This window comes from Podarcis muralis, chromosome 4 (genome assembly GCF_964188315.1).
Source record: "Podarcis muralis chromosome 4, rPodMur119.hap1.1, whole genome shotgun sequence".
In the NCBI taxonomy this organism is placed as follows: domain Eukaryota; kingdom Metazoa; phylum Chordata; class Lepidosauria; order Squamata; family Lacertidae; genus Podarcis; species Podarcis muralis.
Window position 1 is genome coordinate 25870565 of NC_135658.1, and position 19643 is coordinate 25890207.

General features: G+C 45.2%; 1 protein-coding gene and 1 pseudogene across 14 annotated transcripts in view; one reads left to right on the forward strand and one right to left on the reverse strand.

Moving 5' to 3' along the window:
- Window positions 1-19643, reverse strand: part of SPATA13 (spermatogenesis associated 13) — a 161031-nt gene that overhangs the window by 47262 nt on the left and 94126 nt on the right. For 10 of the 14 annotated variants that reach the window (XR_013392535.1, XM_077927083.1, XM_077927078.1 and 7 more), the window contains one exon: window positions 1070-2872. The exons of 3 other annotated variants lie outside the window; for them this stretch is intronic. Coding sequence is in view for 10 of the 11 variants with exons in the window: in XM_077927078.1 (XP_077783204.1) it covers window positions 1070-2872 (1803 nt within the window). In the remaining variant the exon portion in view is untranslated. Of the gene's footprint in view, window positions 1-1069; window positions 2873-7116; window positions 7307-19643 lie in introns of those variants that run through there. One more of the 14 variants, XM_077927082.1, reaches the window with a different exon arrangement.
- Window positions 7535-12846, forward strand: LOC114595737 (heterogeneous nuclear ribonucleoprotein M pseudogene; annotated as a pseudogene).

Below are 19643 nucleotides of genomic sequence, written 5' to 3' on the forward strand. Positions count from 1 at the left end.
CTGGGTGGGGTGATGGGAGTTAGATTCCAACATCTGGATGGCCACAGGTTAGCCACTCCTGGTATACGGTGTCAAAGGCCAATGAGCATATGAAAAGAGAGATAGGGGTTGGTGGACAAGATAAATGGAACAAGGTTCTATTGCAGGACACTTAAATCCTTTCTGGATCGAAGTTCTGACTGACCCACCGAAGGTTTTGAACTTTCTTTTAAGTTATTCTCTCCAAACCAACAGGACTAGACGCCTGCATGTTATGTGCATATCTTAACAACTATAATAATGACTGTTACGACATTCAAACGCTATACAGAACAGGGCTATTGAGACAAGGATTACAGATGAGGAATACATCTGAAATGGTTAATAAAGTGGAAATCAATCCATGGGGTCACTCTTAATTATTGGAATCTTATGTCACCCACAGCTGCCATTTTATAAGCAGAGCTCAGTAAAGAATGGATTCTTTTTGAAATATGCCCCTAACTGCACATTTAAATAATGTACCAACACATACCACTGTTCAAACATGGTTGAACTGCAGCAACCTGTTAAGATCTGTGTATGCAGCTCCTGTCATCATGAAGCCTTCTGTATAATTTTAGCATGTTTGGGAGTGACTTCAAGGTCCCTTAACTGTTTAGCACCATGGCCACTACCATGTGGCTTACACTAAGTGTCTTTTGACAGGGCTCCAGCCATGGACTCACCTAGCTGGATCCTGCTTGGTCTTGATCCTGTCACAAGGTGGTGAGGTTGCAAATTGCAATAGCGCTGCCCTCGAAAATGTACACAAGCCATCTCCCTTCCATGGCTTTCTTTATTAATGTGCACAGGAGGGCAAACTACTCCAGTTTCACCTTCGAAATGGAATTGTTTACACACTTCTTTGCACACTTACTTACTTCTGAGTAAATATGCAGAGAATATAACTGCAAGAGTGGTTAAAACATACACACAAGTTATCTAAGCCACCTGACATTACATGAGTAGTAGTCAATACTTAGTTAACCCCAGAAGTGGAGTATCACTCCTTCCTTACAGGAAGGAAGCTCCTTGCTTTCCTCCTTACCTCCTCCTTCTTTTCATCAACACTCACAGCTAAATTGAGACTCAGCTGAGAGTGGCTGCTGATGCCACTGTCTTCATTTGTGTCGTCAAAGAACACAGCTTGCACCGAATCCTGGAAGCAAACAGGGCTCTTCCCTAGCTTGGCAGAAGGCCCCTCCCCTCTTCCCTCGCTTTCCACGGAGCTGAGTGACAAGGTGCTGTTCCTGTCAGGACAACGGAAATCCATATTGCACTTGAGGTTTTCGGCACAAGGGCTCTGAGGCTTGGGGATGACGGGTCTGGCAGGGGTGGCAGGATGCTCAGTGCTGCTGCATGTAAACTGGCGAGAACTTCTTGGCTCATCAGAGTCTTCGTAAAACACTTCGTTCGCAATTGTCCCAACATCCTGAAGTGGAGGTGGCGAAGACACCGAATCTGGAAGGTCACAGGACGACATCCTGAGACCGCTGCCTTCGAGGGTTAATGTATTAGCCGCAACATTGTCATCCTCAGAACTCTGGACACTCGATGTGGAAACAGTAGAGTCTGGGCTGCTCCTGGGAGGTGCACACCTCCGCCTGTCTTTCTCAGTGTTGCTGGAAACCCGACGTGAGTAATCATCATGCAGCCGACTGTTTGATCTAGTCCTCTGGTTTGGCTCATTAGAGGATGGGATTTCGTTCTTGGGACCGTCTTTCTTCAACGCAACATCAGCAACGTTGCTGACAAGTTTCAAAACTCTGTCGAAATCCTTCGCCCTGATTGGGCTCTTCCAGCGTTTCGACTGGCGCTCCGAGTTCCTGCTGGCTTTGTCAGAGTCCGCTGAAGAAATACTTGTTGTTCTCTGTGGAGTTTGCTTTTCGTTCACTACTTTGAGGTCGGTGAGGTTTGAGGTCGACTTCCTTTTGAATGAGCTCTTTTTCAGGAAGTTCAGGTTATCTGTGCTTTTGCTCCTCCGGTAGATGACTTTGCTGCTTTCAGAATCTTTCACTACTATTTCACAAATCTGGGCCTCCTGTATGACAGGGGATACCGTCCTGGTAGTGTCCTGATGGCCCTGAATTTTATCAGTGTCTAATAAATTTATACGGCCAATCCCATAGGCACGCCTGATGCTGCGTGACCTGCGAGTGTTCCTCAGGAAGGAATCATCGCCTTCCTCCCCGTCAGAATGATCAGAAACAAAAGCATTGTCTGTTGTGCTTTGCGAGTCATGTAGTGGCCCAGAATAAGAATACCTGTTTGTTTGAACTCTCACCAATGTATTGTTAGGGACATGCTTTCTGATATTATTCTCCAACACGCTATCATTTAAGGTGTCAGAGTCTTCCTTGGCTGGCATTCCTTGGAGAACGGAGGATTTCAACTTCTTGAAAGATCCTATTTTCCTAATGGAAGACAGGGCATTCCATGTTGAGGGGTTCCCCATGACTATCAGAGAACGAGGCCTTTCCACATTGGAGCCAGATCTTTTCCGAGGAGTGGAGAAAAAGTGCATGAGTTTGGAAGGGCTGACTTTATCATCCTGGCCTTCATTTTCATAGCTGTGACTTGTGTCACCACTCTGACCTAAGGAGGTATTGCAGTGCTTCGATTCCTTATTCTCCATCACCATACAGGTAACAGAGGTGCCGTTTCCACAGCCATTCTGATACGTTGTCATATTTTCTGCGTAAGCATCGGGATATATGGGGTTATATCTCACATCCAAAACCTTGTCTCCTTCATTCTCACCAAACCAAAGCTTTTCTTCAGTGGTGCATCTTTTGGGGTTGTTGTTTTCACATCTGTGGTGTGGATTTAGTTCTCCAGTAGTCTGCACTGCCTGCACCAAGAAAACAAAGCCAGCATTTAGCATGTTTTTTCTCCATAGAAAAAAAGGATTCTTTTGTGTAAAATGCAAGGATTTCTTAAGCAAGGCTCTCTCGTGGAATTGAGAAATACTTTTTTGAGGACACAAACATTATCTGAGTTATTAATTACATCTACAGTCATACCTCGGGTTACAGCCGCTTCAGGTTGCGTTTTTTTGGGGTTGCAGACCGCCAAAACCCGGAAGTACCAGAAGGGGTTACTTCCGGGTTTCATCGGTCGTGCATGCACAGATGTGCCGAATCGCAACCTGCGCATGTGCAGACGCGGGTTGCGAAAGCTGCGGGTTGCCAACATGCATCCCGCATGGATCACGTTCGCAACCCGAGCGTCCACTGTATTATATTACAAGGGGGGCATTTGCTCTGCAGGCTTGGGATACTGATATTAGAAAGAATCCAAAGGGCCAAAAGAGGGTCCATCAATGGGATTTTTTCATGGATCAGGATCCAGCTCAAGCTCCCACTGGATTTCCTTCACGCTGCTGTATCAATGGGGCCTAATTCTGTAGTCAGTTTTTCCTAGGAGACCTATTTCTCAGGATTCCTGTCTTTGCCCCACAGCACTCTTTGCTGTATTTCTCCAAAAGCACCTGCTGAAGGGACCTGCGCCTGCCAAAAAGATGTTTGGGACTGACCACTGGGACTTGTTGAAAGGATAAGATAAAGAATCCTAAAATAAAAATAATAAAATAAAATTAACTAACACGTTCAGAATTCAGAGCTTAATAAACATTAAAGAGAGTGAAAAATATGAAACATGCCTCAGCCCACGTACACAAGTAACAAATTAAGCTTCTGTGTGTGGATTACTGGAAATTCAAAACACCCAATAAGTTTTTCAGCCTAGTTTTAATTTCTCCCTTAGAAGAAAAATACATTGCATAAGCATTATCTAGTACACGCTTCATAAAGTAACCTGGAAATTCCTAGAATCCTCCTCCTCAAACTTATCCCAGCCTTGTTAAGTCCATCTTTTCCTTATGTAGGAGTTGTATTTTCTTTTATTTAAAACTTGTGTCACAGTAAGAGTAGTGGGAGTTTAAGTGTGGGCTCCCAGGAGATGTTTTAACAACTCTTGCAATTCCATCTTCCCCTGTTACCCTATCCCCATATTCACAGCTTAACTGATCATACACATGCTTGAACATAAATATTTACAAAGAGCTGCTTTAAATGGGGTTAGAACAAGTTTTCAAATAACTTTAGAGGGAGTTCAGAACAAGGATTCCCATCTCAGCATCCTTTTAGTTCTTATATTTAAAAGTAAAGGGGGACACGGGTGGCGCTGTGGGTAAAAGCCTCAGCGCCTAGGGCTTGCCGATCGAAAGGTCGGCGGTTCGAATCCCCGCGGCGGGGTGCGCTCCCGTCGTTCGGTCCCAGCGCCTGCCAACCTAGCAGTTCGAAAGCACCCCCGGGTGCAAGTAGATAAATAGGGACCGCTTACTAGCGGGAAGGTAAACGGCATTCCGTGTGCGGCTCTGGCTCGCCAGAGCAGCGATGTCACACTGGCCACGTGACCCGGAAGTGTCTCCGGACAGCGCTGGCCCCCGGCCTCTTGAGTGAGATGGGCGCACAACCCTAGAGTCTGTCAAGACTGGCCCGTACGGGCAGGGGTACCTTTACCTTTTTTTATTTAAAAGTAAAAATGGGGGGGAAGGGAATTGGGGGGCTGGATTAAGTCAAGGACTCTCACAGAAAAACATGACAATTGTTTTTAAATGTGCAATCCTAGACACCCTAGGGAGTAAGCTCCACTGAAAACAGTGGGGCTGACTTCTGAATAAACATGTATAAAGTTGTGCTGCAAAGTCATATTGCCCCCAGAATATATATATATAAAAAGAACAGTACAGACAGGAAGTGGGTAAGTTAGCGCTTAAGATGCTGCATTATAATACAAATCAGTACCTAATTAATTGTACACACTTCTTTTTTAAAAAAACACTATGGGAAGAAAATGCAGAGGGGGAAAATGCACATAACAATTGCTACTGAAGAGGATGATTTTAAAAAATGCTTTCAAGGAATCGCTTCCCTCACTGGCCTGCAAAAGATAAGGAAAAGGGGGGAAACCACCAAAGAGGAATTCAAACAAATAGCCAGCACGTGTAGACACAAAGTCAGAAAAGCTAAAGCACAAAATGAACTCAGGCTTGCTAGAGAGGTTAAAAGCAACAAAAAAGGCTTTTATGGGTATGTTCGTAGCAAAAGGAAGAACAAAGAAACCGTGGGGTCACTCAGAGGAGAAGATGGTGAAATGCAAACAGGGGACACAGAAAGGGCTGAACTCCTCAATGCTTTCTTTGCCTCAGTCTTCTCCGATAAAGAAAACAATGCCCGACCTGAAGAATTTGGAGCAAATGATTCAGCAGAGGAAACACAACCCAGAATAACTAAGGAGATAGTACAAGAATACTTGGCTAGTCTAGATGTATTCAAGTCTCCAGGGCCAGATGAACTGCATCCAAGAGTATTAAAAGAACTGGCAGATGTGATTTCAGAACCACTGGCAGTCATCTTTGAGAATTCCTGGAGAACAGGCGAAGTCCCCGCAGACTGGAGGAGGGCAAATGTTGTCCCTATTTTCAAAAAGGGGAAAAGAGAGGACCCAAATAATTACCGCCCAGTCAGTCTGACATCAATACCAGGGAAGATTCTGGAGCAGATCATTAAGCAAACAGTCTGTGAGCACCTAGAAAGGAATGCTGTGATCACCAATAGTCAGCATGGATTTCTGAAAAATAAGTCATGTCAGACTAACCTGATCTCGTTTTTTGACAGAATTACAAGCCTGGTAGATGAAGGGAACGCAGTGGATGTAGTCTACCTTGATTTCAGCAAGGCATTTGACAAGGTGCCCCATGATATTCTTGTAAAGAAGCTGGTAAAATGCGGTCTTGACTATGCTACCACTCAGTGGATTTGTAACTGGCTGACTGACCGAACCCAAAGGGTGCTCATCAATGGTTCCTCTTCATCCTGGAGAAGAGTGACTAGTGGGGTGCCACAGGGTTCTGTCTTGGGCCCGGTCTTATTCAACATCTTTATCAACGACTTGGATGATGGACTCAAGGGCATCCTGATCAAATTTGCAGATGACACCAAACTGGGAGGGGTGACTAACACCCCAGAGGACAGGATCACACTTCAAAACGACCTTGACAGATTAGAGAACTGGGCCAAAACAAACAAGATGAATTTTAACAGGGAGAAATGTAAAGTATTGCACTTGGGCAAAAAAAAATGAGAGGCACAAATACAAGATGGGGGACACCTGGCTTGAGAGCAGTACATGTGAAAAGGATCTAGGAGTCTTGGTTGACCACAAACTTGACATGAGCCAACAATGTGACGCGGCAGCTAAAAAAGCCAATGCAATTCTGGGCCTCATCAATAGGAGTATAGCATCTAGATCAAGGGAAGTAATAGTGCCACTGTATTCTGCTCTGGTCAGACCTCACCTGGAGTACTGTGTCCAGTTCTGGGCACCACAGTTCAAGAAGGACACTGACAAACTCGAACGTGTCCAGAGGAGGGCAACCAAAATGGTCAAAGGCCTGGAAACGATGCCTTATGAGGAACGGCTAAGGGAGCTGGGCATGTTTAGCCTGGAGAAGAGGAGGTTACGGGGTGATATGATAGCCATGTACAAATATATAAAAGGATGTCACATAGAGGAGGGAGAAAGGCTGTTTTCTGCTGCTCCAGAGAAGCGGACACGGAGCAATGGATCCAAACTACAAGAAAGAAGATTCCACCTAAACATTAGGAAGAACTTCCTGACAGTAAGAGCTGTTCGACAGTGGAATTTGCTGCCAAGGAGTGTGGTGGAGTCTCCTTCTTTGGAGGTCTTTAAGCAGAGGCTTGACAACCATATGTCAGGAGTGCTCTGATGGTGTTTCCTGCTTGGCAGGGGGTTGGACTCGATGGCCCTTGTGGTCTCTTCCAACTCTATGATTCTATGATTCTATGATTCTATGAGTCTGCCTAGTCTTTCCCCCTCTCCCTCTTAGCTTTCCGAAGTTTCAGACTTCCAGTTCCAATGGGGCACCTGCTAGGCTCTGCCTTTCTTCCTAATCCGAGGAAAGGAAGAAAAAAGAGAACCCCCAACAGAGCAGATGTGCTCCTATAGCTAAGGAAGCCGGGGAAAGCCATGCGCTCGCCGTCCCTCCCTCCCTCCGGCAGCTGCGGTTACCTGGCAAGGAGGACTGGACTAAACTTTTCCGCCTGCACGCCGGACAGCAGATCACAGCCAGGATCGAGAGGAGGAGGAGCTGGATCACCTCTGATCCTCTAAGGTAGCCTCCCCACCCCCCTTACACCGGAGGGGAGAAGAGGACGGAGAAATGAATGTGGAGCAGCGGCAGAAACCTCCCACATAAACACGCCTCCTAGTCGCTGTGGTGGCGGCGGCGGCTGCCTCCCCACCCCCACCCTTGGTATAGGAGGCTAATCTGCTCCCAAGCATCACTATGGCAGCAACCGGAACAGAGGGAGGGAGGGGGAGAGGGAGAGGGGGAGGAAAGACCTTAGTAGCAAGCAGGGCAATGAGGGCAGAGACCTGACTAGTATTGGCAAGGGTTGGGGGTGCACGGCTAGCCTAAGCGCACAGGATGGGGCGCCAAAACACAACTACCACCACCTACGGTGTATTTACACGGGTAGCTGCTGAGAAGATCAAGAAAAGGCCAACTGCACTGGTGTGGAAAATAAATGTCCGCAAAATTTTGCCCTCGCTCAAGGAGCCACGTTACCAAAGTCGCCCCTGGGGACCCCTTCTCCCCCGGGATCTGCGGATAGGCCCTTAGCGGGCTGTCTTTGTTTTACTAAAAAAATTCCAGTAGCACTTAAGAGACCAACTAAGTTTGTTACTGGTATGAGCTTTCGTGCGCATGCACACTTCTTAAATTTCCTGGAAATCTACCGACGACCCTGAGTTTGGTGCAAAAGGATTATTAACCGAGGAGCTTGTTTTTAGCACCAGAGCTGAACAGAGCTCGCGCCCCTTCAGCACCAAAGTCCACTCCGAGTTTACCCCAGCAGCAGCAGCAGCTGTAAAAACAACTTTGCATTTTTATACTACCCATATAACCGATGACTCTGGCCGGTTTGCAGACTATTAAAGGTCCAACGCAGCACGCATGACGCGATCCTATACGAGTCACCTTAGAAGTCCAGTCCCGTGGACGTGAATGGGACTTAAAACTCCCTGACATAGGAGGGCAGCCTTAAAACGCTATCTTAAACGCCACCACTAAAACCAATTATAAATCCATCAAGTGGAGTGGTGGTGTCAGAAAACCTTGCCCGATCTATCGCATCTCTATTCTTTCCCATCAATTCCCCACCCCCTCGTGGTGAGAGAAATTGCCCTTGTCTCCTCAGTGAAAGAGGAGCTGATGCCCGTCTTGTGGCCCCTTCACCCTAGAGGCACAGTCCATGCTCCTTTATCTATAAAGATACAACGAAAGTTAACCCGGAGGGGAGGGCTGGGGGCACGGGATAAAATAATCACGCATCTCACTTAAAACAGGGTGATTTACATTTGGGCAAACATTAAGTGCCTCTCCCCCCCCCCCACCCCGCCTTTCTTCCGACTCTGCCAGAGACAAAGGGAGGCTGTTTGGCTCTCCGTTTGGATTTCATTATCAATTGAACAGCCGATAACAAGAGTAGCAGCCCAGGCAATATAAATGACAAAAAGTGAACCAGGACAGCCAGCTTTCACCCTGGTGGGGGTCGGGGATCGGTGCTTTGTTTTGTTTTTAAGACACCCTCAGAATCTAGCAACATTAGAAACATTACAATATTTTATTTTAAATCATATCGAAAATGAATTTTGCGAAGCTTCTTTAAAAATAATATAAAAAACTCAAGAGTGTTGAGTGGTTCATATTATCAAGTTTCCCCCTGCAAAATCGCTAGACCTAAAAAAAAGAGAAAAATTCTTTTGAAAAAGCAGCAGCCTAAGGGTGCAATCCTATACCCACTTACCTAAGAGTAAGCTTCACTGAAATTAATGGAATTTACTTCTGTGGAGACTTGTATAGGATTGCATTTTGAAAAAATAACCCCCCTGTAAAATCTTGCCCTTATCGCAGTTCCTGCTGAGTCAAATCAAGCTGGTTGTGGCTTAAGAAATAGCCACACTGGAGGAAGAGAAAACTGAAGATATTTTAACGTATAAATTACCTGCTGTTAATTGCCCATGTACTGTCAACTGCACAACTGAGAACTTTGTGTTCTCATTTGCAGAAATGTTTTACTTAAAACCTGAAAATTAAATAGCCTGTTCTGAGTTCTAAAATTTCACATGTTCTAATGCAGTGGCTCTCATATCCCCACCCCGACCAACCACTTAATAATCACAAAGGATCTAGCCTATCTAATGGCAGGCAAATGATGGGTTTTTCTACCTGTTTTAGCAACTGTCATATTATAGTATTTTCTGCATCACAATCTGAATTCTGTGAAATAAAATATAAGAAATAAAAGAACCAATAACGTACAGTTCAAAACCATTATGCGTATTTAATGCAACTGATGTGTTGTGTATGATGACAAATCCACAGACGTGCTGCACGACAACCTGAATGAAGTTCATGGACCACTGGTGGTCCACAGACCATAGTTTGGGAACCCCTGTTCTAAAGGGTAGTTGAGACATTGGTGAATATGCAAAGTTTCTATACATGTACATGGTGGGGAGTCTTGTTCATGCATGTTGAAACTGCCTTCTCATTACACACATTCAGGATAACTTCAGAAACTGTATATATACATACATACAATCAATTTTTGCAGGCTAGCTCAGTTGGTTAGAGAGTGGTGCTGATAACACCAAGCTTGCAGGTTCAAGGTAAGGGACAGCGGCATAGTCCTGCATTGCAGAGGATTGGACTAGATTATCCTCAGGATCCCTTCTATTCTATGATTCAGGCTCTGTACATGCTATTGGGAACCTGGTATATACCATGGCTTGGGAATCAGCACTCTGAAACCCTGTCTTTTTCCTCGCTAGTGTTAAGTACAGTGCCAGATTATACATGCATTAACATAATCGTTTACTGTAGTTTGCTTTCAAACCAGACATTGAAACCAATTTCTGATCCTGGTTTCAGTCTCTGATTTTAGAAGCAAACTATGGTTAGTGGTAACCATGGTTATAATGGTTCAAATTTAAGTTGAAGCTAACCAGGGGAGGGGAGGAAAAGTCAGGAGAAGCAGAGGAAGGTGTGAGTCTATGAGCACTAGCCATCACCAAACCACGGTTTGGCAACTGGACACAGGTTGCAGAGCTGCACATACCCTTCTTCCACCTCTCCCTTCTGGGATGGGAATTTCTGTTAGCCACTGTTTAACTGAGGCTAGGCATTATTTTGATAGTGATGACTACCAGCAGGGGTTGAAACTAGGATTCAAATCCTGTTTGCAGAAACCCTAATTTGAACCATGGTGAACTGCTGATGCATCCATCATCTGTGGTTAAGACTGATGGCATCTCCTTAAGCAGGAGGCAGGGAAGGAATGTGTGATACCCCAGACAGTTCACAACTGCTTAAGCATGGTTAAGTAATGTCAGGAAGGTTATGCAAGCATTGCACCTAAGCAATGGAGGTACAAGAAACTGAACAATTACTTTTTGTAGGTTGTTCTAAAAAGCTGCAATTCATTCTTATTATTTGCAACCTGTTCTTTTGTCCCCAGCTGAACAATAACATATGTAATTCAATAAACCCTTCTGCAAACACCATAAAGTGTGGGAGAATCAAGTGTAGACATTAAAAAACAGAACAAGTTTGGAGAACAAAATCCTGATTGGTAAAGGGCAAAAGAGCGGTTAGTGTGTGTTGATGATGGTCTCTGGTATTTATAGCAACAAAATGAAAGGCATGTTTTAAAATTTTAAATCTCTGATTTAAAGAAGGTTTAATATGCATGTGACAAGGAGTGAAGAGGATTACAAACTGAAGCAGTGTGTGAAATGATTACAGAAAGGTGACGGGAAACAAGTTATACTGAAGGGGGGAATTCTGTCTAAAAGAAGAAAAAATAATTTTAAAAATGCAAATGTGTTTTGATATTAGCAATTCATATTAATCCCTAGCACCGTAAATACTTTATATAGCACTTCTAATTTGCAATGTACTGTTTAGCTTTTATTGTGTTCACCTTTCAAAACCCTGTGCAATAAATTTATTATTCCCATTTCACAGCGAGAGACCAGAGTCTGACAGACAGTAATTTACCAAAAGGCTATATATCTGTGGTAGAGCAGAAGTATACATAAATCTGCTTGAACGGTTTGCACGGGTGACAGGCTGAGAAGGAGCAGAAAATGGTGGCGGCTGTGGCGGCAGCATTTTTGGAGGGCGGCGCCAAGATGGGGGAGGCCAGGGCCTTGGCCGGAGGAGGGATGGCAGCGGCCAACAGGGCTGGCAACGGCGTCAGGGATGGCGTCCCCAAGAGAAGAGTGAAGGCGAATGGCCAAACCAGAACGAGAAAAGGAAGGAGAAAAGTGCCAAGCGTGGAGGAGGGAGTCGCTTTGAGCCCTATGCCAGCCCTTCAAAAAGATACTGAGCCTTCATTACCAACATCCCCTTTAATGTGAAGCGGCAGTACCTCAAAGATCTAGTCAAAGAGAAAGTTGGTGAGGTAACATATGTGGAGCTCTTAATGGACGCTGAAGGAAAGTCAAGGGGATGTGCTGTTGTCGAGTTCAAGATGGAAGAGAGCATGAGGAAGGCTGTGGAGGTTCTCAACAAGCACAGCCTCAACGCGCGGCCCTTGAAAGTGAAGGAGGATCCTGATGGAGAGCATGTGAGGAGAGCCGTACAGAAGGCCATGGCTGCATCTGGTGGCGGGATGGGGATCGGCCCTGGTCCCGGCGGTCCTGGGATGATCAACATCCCTCCCAGCATCCTCAATAACCCAAATATCCCCAATGAGATCATTCATGCCCTGCAGGCAGGCAGGTTTGGGCATAGAAAGAGTGGGCTCCAAGATGGACAGGATGGGGCTGGTGCTGGGCTGCATGGGCTCCGGCGTAGACAGGATGGGCTCCGGCATTGACCGGATGGCTCCCCTCGGGATAGACCACTTGGCGTCCAACATGGGCCGCATGGGCTCTGGGATAGACCGCATGGGGACGGGGACGGAGAGGATGGGCATTGACCACATGGGCTCCGCCATGGACTGTGTCAGCACAACCATGGACCGCATGGGCGCCGGAGTGGACTGCATGAGCTCTGGCATAGAAAGGATGGGCCTGGGCATGGACCGCATGGTCCCTGCGGGGATGGGGCCCGCAGGGGTGGGCCCCGTGATGACAGGATGCCCGCGGGGCTGGACCGCCTCGGGGCGGCCTCCATCAACAGGATAGGACTGGACCGTATTGCGGCCAGCAACATGGACAGGATGGGTCTCGACCGTATGGGGGCTGCCGCAACCAACATGGACAGAATGGGGCCCGCCATGGGGCAGGGCTAGATAGGATGGGGCTCACCATGGGGAGCACCTTCGAGAGAACGATGCCGCCGGAAGCTTCGCCGGCGCCTCGGGACTGGAGGACCTGCCGCCGCCGCCGGTGTAGCCAAGAAGGATTTTTGTGAGAAATCTTCCTTTTGATTTCACGTGGAAAATGCTGAAAGACAAGTTCAATGAGTGTGGCCACGTCATGTATGCAGACATCAAAATGGAGAATGGCAAGTTCCAAGGGTGCGGCGTGGTCCGATTTGAATCCCCGGAAGTTGCCAAAAGAGCCTGCAGTATGATGAACGGGATCCAGCTTCGTGGCAGGGAGATAGACGTGCGGATTGACAGAAATGCCTAAGTTTTGTTTTTTGGCACGGGCGTTTTTAAATATGAAGGGAGAGCGCTTGGGGTTTGTACTTTCTTGTTGGGATTTTAAAAAAAATTTGGATGTGAAGATGGTAAGACAACTCAGTTGCTTTCTGGAGTAATTTTAGTTCCTTTTTAAAAATAAGCCCCCCCCCCCCCCCATTTTACAGTCCTGGGTTTTTGTTCTTGAATTGAAACTGTGTTTTAACATGCACAATCTGGTTCTATGTAGTGGCGTCACATTACACTATGTCTTTGGTAAATAAACGCCAGTGGCGGGTGGCTATCAAGTCTTGTTCCCCCCCTTTCCCTGGTTAGAGAAACTCTTTGGAAAGACTCTCTGAAGAAAACAGGTAGTGCTGATAACTCTGTATCTGTTTCTCCTATGGGAAATATTCCACCTGGGAACTTCTGTGAATGTCTGAAAAGGTTTTTTTAGTTGTTTTTTTCTTGGAAAATGTACAACTAGACCATGAGTCAAACCAAAACCACATGTCTTGTATGAAGTCGATCTCTGTATTAAAAGTGTTCTCTTGTGGATTACGGGGGGGGGGGGGGGAATCTGCTTGAACTGGCTCAATAATCCCAGTCTTGCACCTTATTCCACTCTGAACAGTAAACTGCCTCCCCTCCCTAAGGCTTTCTTACCACTTTTTCATCTTTTCTTCCCTTTGCATATTTGCATTTGCTCTGTGCACTTTCACCTAAGTTTCTTCAACGAACTTCAGCATTAGTCTTCTCTCTTTAGGAGCCCATACGTGACGGAGAAAAAATGGGATACCAAACTGACAGTAGGTATGCTAAGAATCACGACCTCTGGATGAATATAATTGATTTAGGGTTTGATACAGTCCTCAAGCTCCAGACGTTTGCAGAAAAATAGGTTTGGGGTCAGAAAATGCCCACTCGGGGAGAAAACTTCGGGACTTTCCCTCAGCACTTGGTTTCACACCACAGCTGAGAATGTCCAGGCCCACTCCCAACATTCTTGAAACAGGTAACAGAGGCCATTCTCATGTCTCCAAGGAGAATGGAATAAAAACAGCCCCAGCTGGTGAGATTCTTCTGGAGTTGATCTGCCACAAAGCTGATTTATGCCTTCCTCACTTCTGCATTTACTTGCAAGGAAGCTACCTAGCCTGCTGTGAAGATCAACAGCTTGGAGTCTGTCCCATAAAATGAAATGGGATGACACTGAGGGGTTGGGGGTGAGAAACAGAATGAAGATGTTTGGATAAGGGAGAAGATGGAAAAGGAGACAGGTGGTGAAGTATACTGAACTAGGCAAAATGGAGTGTGGGAACATGACTGTGGGCAAGAGAATTCCTGTGAAAGTGCCTCCTCACATATGGTTTATTAAAGCAAGCTAGCTTCGTGAACCAGAGCACAAAAGTGTCTCCTTTCAGGAAACCACGGAATTGGAACCCATGGCCCTTCAGATATTGACTCCAGCTCCTTGCATCCACTTTCCCCATCCTTGCAGTAAGCCATAGTTAAGACTAATCACCGTTTGTTTGGGTTTGCACATAAAGCTAAGCAGCAGCTAGTTAAAAACAGAAATGAAGGCTTCTGATCTCCTTGTCTATGCTTTTTTTTGCGATTAAAACATTTTTTGCTATGTCCTAATGCAGTCATTAAAAGCAGATATTTTTCATAACCCCATCTCTTAAAGGGCCACCTGTTCAATTCCGGAGGAATGGGTAAATGTGAAAAATGAGTTAATAATCAGCCTATATGAAATTGCCTGATTGCCCTTTTAATTTGAAAGAAGCATGTAAAAAGAACTTACTAACTCTTTGCTAAAAATCCCCCAAATGTTCTCTCAATTAACAACATGCATGAACTCAAGGTTAGAAACTAACTTGTCCCCCAAAACTAATGGTTGAAGTGCAATAGAGATTTCATCCCTTATCAGTACCATCCTTCTTCACATTTGCCGAGAGCTTATTGCACCCTACTCCACTTGGCACAGAGCTGCAATTTAGGTCGGAGAACAAAGGCCCTGTGGAGTGACGCAATCTGAGAAACAGGACCTCTGTGTACCAGGTTACCATTATATTCTGTCAGAGCTGCTCTTACCCACCCACCTTCACCCGTGCAGCTGCATGCAACTTAATGGTGGATTCAGCCTTTCAGTCTGGAAGAAAGCTATTTATACCCTCATTGAGCTTGCTTGTGACACTATTATTGTTCTCCCATCCTCAACAGGCATTATTCAGGCAGCATGACATGAAGAAACGGTCCATACTACAGAAGAGCAGTTTCTAATAAATAGATCATTGTGTCTCAAATCTAAAGAAAACTTCCTGTTTCTAATTAAGCAGACTGCAACTCTACCTTTCTTTCTTTTTTTTGTCTCAACTTATGACTTCATGCTTAAAAAACAGGGAAGAGAAACCATGCATGTAAAAGAAGAAAAGAAACAGATAAATGGAAGTGGTCAAGTTTCTTCAAATTTTAATCTCACAGATTGGTTTTCCATAACCGGGTTTTAAAAGCAATTATGGCTAATAGGTTTCATGCTAAACGAAAAGCATTTTCAGGTTATGGGGAATCATGTTACAGATGGAAAGAGATATAAAGAACAATAGTAACTGGCTCTTTCTGATTTTCATGGAGTTTTGGTCTAATCTAGCAAAGTTATATTTATAATTATTTGTTTTAGTTTTAAACTTGTCCTATCCCAGGAGACTGGAAACAATGTTCCAAGTGAAGGAAGAGGGGGCATATAAGGCAGGTTCCTATCTTGAACGCCCACAGCCTTCTATTCTAAGTGTTACCAGTCTTTGCCAACCTGGTGCTCTCCAGATGTTTGGGACTTCACAAATATTTTTGTAGTTCAAAACATCTGGGGGCACCAGACTGGCAAAAGTTGCACTATACAATGTATGTGTGGAATCATTTGCAAACTCCCCACATTTTGAAGGTAGAGCTGTGGGTTAAATCCCAGAGCCTAGGACTTGTCAATCAGAAAGTCGGTGGTTTGAATCCCTGCGACGGGGTGAGCTCCCGTTGCTCGGTCCCTGCTCCTGCCAACCTAGTAGTTCGAAAGCACGTCAAAGTGCAAGTAGATAAATAGGTACCGCTCCAGCGGGAAGGTAAACGGTGTTTCTGTGGGCTGCTCTGGTTCACCAGAAACGGCTTAGTCATGCTGGCCACATGACCTGAAAGCTGTACGCCGGCTCCCTCAGCCAATAAAGCGAGATGAGCGCCGCAACCCCAGAGTCGGTCACGACTGGACCTAATGGTCAGGGATCCCTTTAATTTATCTATCTTTTGTCCAGCAAACACATCTCTTAGGTTGTATACACACTATATACAATCAGCATGGTCTGGTTTGTCATTATGAGAACAGGATGATGGACTAGATGAGCCATTGGCCTGATCCAGTAGGCTATTCCTATGTCCTTACCTTTATACCACATTTGAAACATATTCATTCCCTCAATGAATTCTGGGCACTGTAGTTTAGCCCTCCAGAGGTACAATTCCCAGAAACCTTTAGCAAACTACAGCACATCATTCTTTGAGGGAAAGAATGTTTCAAATGTGCTTTAAAGGAATAGCATGTATGTAGCCTTAATGAGCCATTCTTATGCTTAACTAACAAATTATTCTCTAACTCAGCCTTTCCCAACCTGACATCCTCCAGGTGCTGTTGCACGACACCTCACATCATCCCTGACCTTTAGTCATAATGGTTGGAGCTGATGAGAGTTGCAGTCTGAAAGGCTGCTCAAAATTGCATACAATGTGTGCTTGCTGAAAGATTTGCAGTTTCTTTTCTTGCAATATTGCAGCAAGAGAAGAACATTGCAGCAACACAAGCATTTTGCAACATCATAACTGCTCTTGCTGCATGATGCAACAAAAATACCCCAATGAATTTGGCAAGAAGCTGGTTACCTTCGCTGCCTCTGCGGTTGCTATGTTGAAAGGCTCTGGACAATTAGATGTGTACGAAAAGACACAGCAAAAGTTAAATCCCACCAAAATCAAGTGCTTAACTGTGCACTCTGAGTTCCATTTACAGATGCAGGGATATTTTCAACTGGGTTTATATTTCATCTATTTTCCTTGACCTGAGCTTTGTCACTGGGTGGGGCAGCCCCTGCAGGCGGGGTAGCTCTAGTCATGCATAGTAGCTCCTACCATGTCCATCATCTCTCCCTCTAAGCCTCTTCGGCTTATGCAAAGGTAACAGGGAATGTAAGAGCTTCACACTGCTTGTTGCCCAGTATCTCCATCTGTTGTGAAACAGTTTTCATAGTGCAATCCTGGGCATGTGCTACTCAGAGGTAAGTCCCACAAGTTCAATGAGACTTCCTGGTTAGTGAGCATGGGACTGCAACCTAACAGAGAGATGGACAAGCTGTCCCTACATCAGGATCATGCGCAGTCCCCTCAGCATGGAATATGAAAAATAACTTTTCTTGCTCAAGATGGAAATGCAGAGGAACAGGAAGTGTGACAAAGAGAACGTTTCCTGTTCCCTTTGCCCCATTTTAACATTCAATGCCATTCACAACAAGGAAGACTTGAAAATTTCAACCAGTAGTTTCTCTCCTCTGTTATGGAAGTTTCCAACCTTTCAAGTTTCAATGAGTCTTTCCTACCTTGACTTGTCTGTTGAGAAACCCCTTCATGAGGACAGTGGTGCAACGGGATAATGTTACACTCTTCCAGTCTTTCCCAACCTTGGGTCCCCATAAGTTGATTCACGACAACTCCCATGAGTCCCAGCCAGATGACCCCAATGGTCAGGGATGATGGGAATTGTAGTCCAACATCATCTGGGGACCTAAGGTTGGGAAAGACTACTCTAGTCTTAAAGTATTACCAGAATACACACACTGGATTTAATGGTCTTGGGGGCAGCACTTTAGACGGTAATTAATATGTGTTACTTCACGTAATATGGTTTTACAGGGGGAGGGATCTTCAGATAGTAATGTGTATTACTTAAAAATAAGGTAAGCCAGCACTCTTGCTCATTCTGTGGACTTGGGGTGGTATTCAATTACGTTTTGCTCAGAGCAGAGCCAATGAAAATAATGAACTTAGTCATGCTCATTAATTTCAGTGGGTCTACGCTAAGTAAAACTTAGTTGAATACCACCCCAAGTCCGTAGAATGAGCAAGAGTGCTGGCTTACCTTATTTTTAAGTCATACACATTACTATCTAAAAATCCCTCTCCCTGTAAAACCATATTAAGTGAAGTAACACAAGATACCTGTCCTAAAGACCTATCCTGCTGGTATTACTATCTTGGACAGGGATAGCCAACATAGGGCCCTAAATAGGTCATTGCACTACAACACCCTAACCCCAGTTAGTATGGGTTATGGGCAGAGACTATGGAAGGCCCAGAACAGGCCTGTTTGACCTCACCATACCTATGTACATATTGAGCTTGCACCGTACGTGAATCTACATATCAGGGAAGATAAAACTCCAGCAAGCTTGTCCACCACTCCTTCTCACTGAGGAATCTCTCATGAGCTTCCAAGGAACCTGGTGTTTCCCAGAACAGTGCTAGAAAACCATTATTCTATTCTATGTTCATTAACTATTTTTTTTAAAGACTAAAATCTCTTTTGTACAATGATCTGAAATGGTTTAAATGTCAATCTCATTAAAACTCTCTTTGATGTCCCAGTGACTAATTCAGCACATATTTCTCAAGCGTTCAACGTTGTGAGATTAATCCCACACTTGCATTTTTTAAAAGGCTTCTCTGCTTAGCTTCTCTAGCTTTGCAGATGCTCCATCTCACGCCTCCGATTTCTCACAGACTCTACATGACCAGCCATTGTGCCATGGCTATGCCAATGTTACGTTGCCATAGTAGAGTTGCAACCTTATGCACTCCAAGCAGCAAAGAAGAAAGAAAGACAATGCCAATGTGAAGAAGAAACAATGCAGCAATACTGCCCACCAATCCACACTACTACTAGTGACTCTACCATTGTCCACCACTCATGACATTGCCCTCTACTCACACCAAGCAGGGAAGGCAGAAATACCTATGTAACACCTAGGTGGCACCATGGTTAGGTATGACACTTGGTGTCAACAGAACCCATTCTATATTTCCTCCCATACACATGGGATGCCCTCAGGAGAAAAGAATAAGGGCTCACCCTACCACAAGACTCCTGTGTCCTAGGCATTAGGAGAAAAGCAACCACAGGTTCCAGAGCTGTCCTCTGATGGGGGTTCAAATTCCTTGGTATCCCTTGGGATACCCCTTTAAATGCAGGGATGCAGAATCCTAGACTCAGGGGCAGATGTGCCTCTGCACACCTCTCCCCAGGCCCCACCCCTTACCTTCAGGCCCCACCCCTGCTGTGTTGTCCTTGATTGTTTTTGCCTGACTGGTATATGTTGTTGAACTCTGGTGCTGCCTCTAGCTTGTCTGGATTTATTTATTTTATACTCCACCCTTCTCTCAGTGCAGGGCAGCTCACAGCATAAATTAAGGCAGATACAAACACTACACACACACACACACACACACACACACACACACAGAGAGAGAGAGTTTCTGTAAATATTAAAACAAATGGTAACCCTATTATAAACAGCACTGAAAACACATTAAAGCATTTAGAAGCGCATGCGCGTGCACACAAAGTACAACACCCTCAGAAGACCCTGCTGCAACAGCCAGCTGGTGGCCAAACATATTTGTCTGCTGGCAAAAGGAAAGCAGAGAGGTGGAAGGGAGTTCCACAATCTGGGAGCAGCCACCGAAAAGGTCCTCTCAGATGGAGAGAGGTATATGTATAGGCAACGCAGTGTAGAAAGATAAGCATCACCTACATTGCACCACTCATTTTTACACCTGGCCCCACCCTCCACTACCATGTGGCCCTGT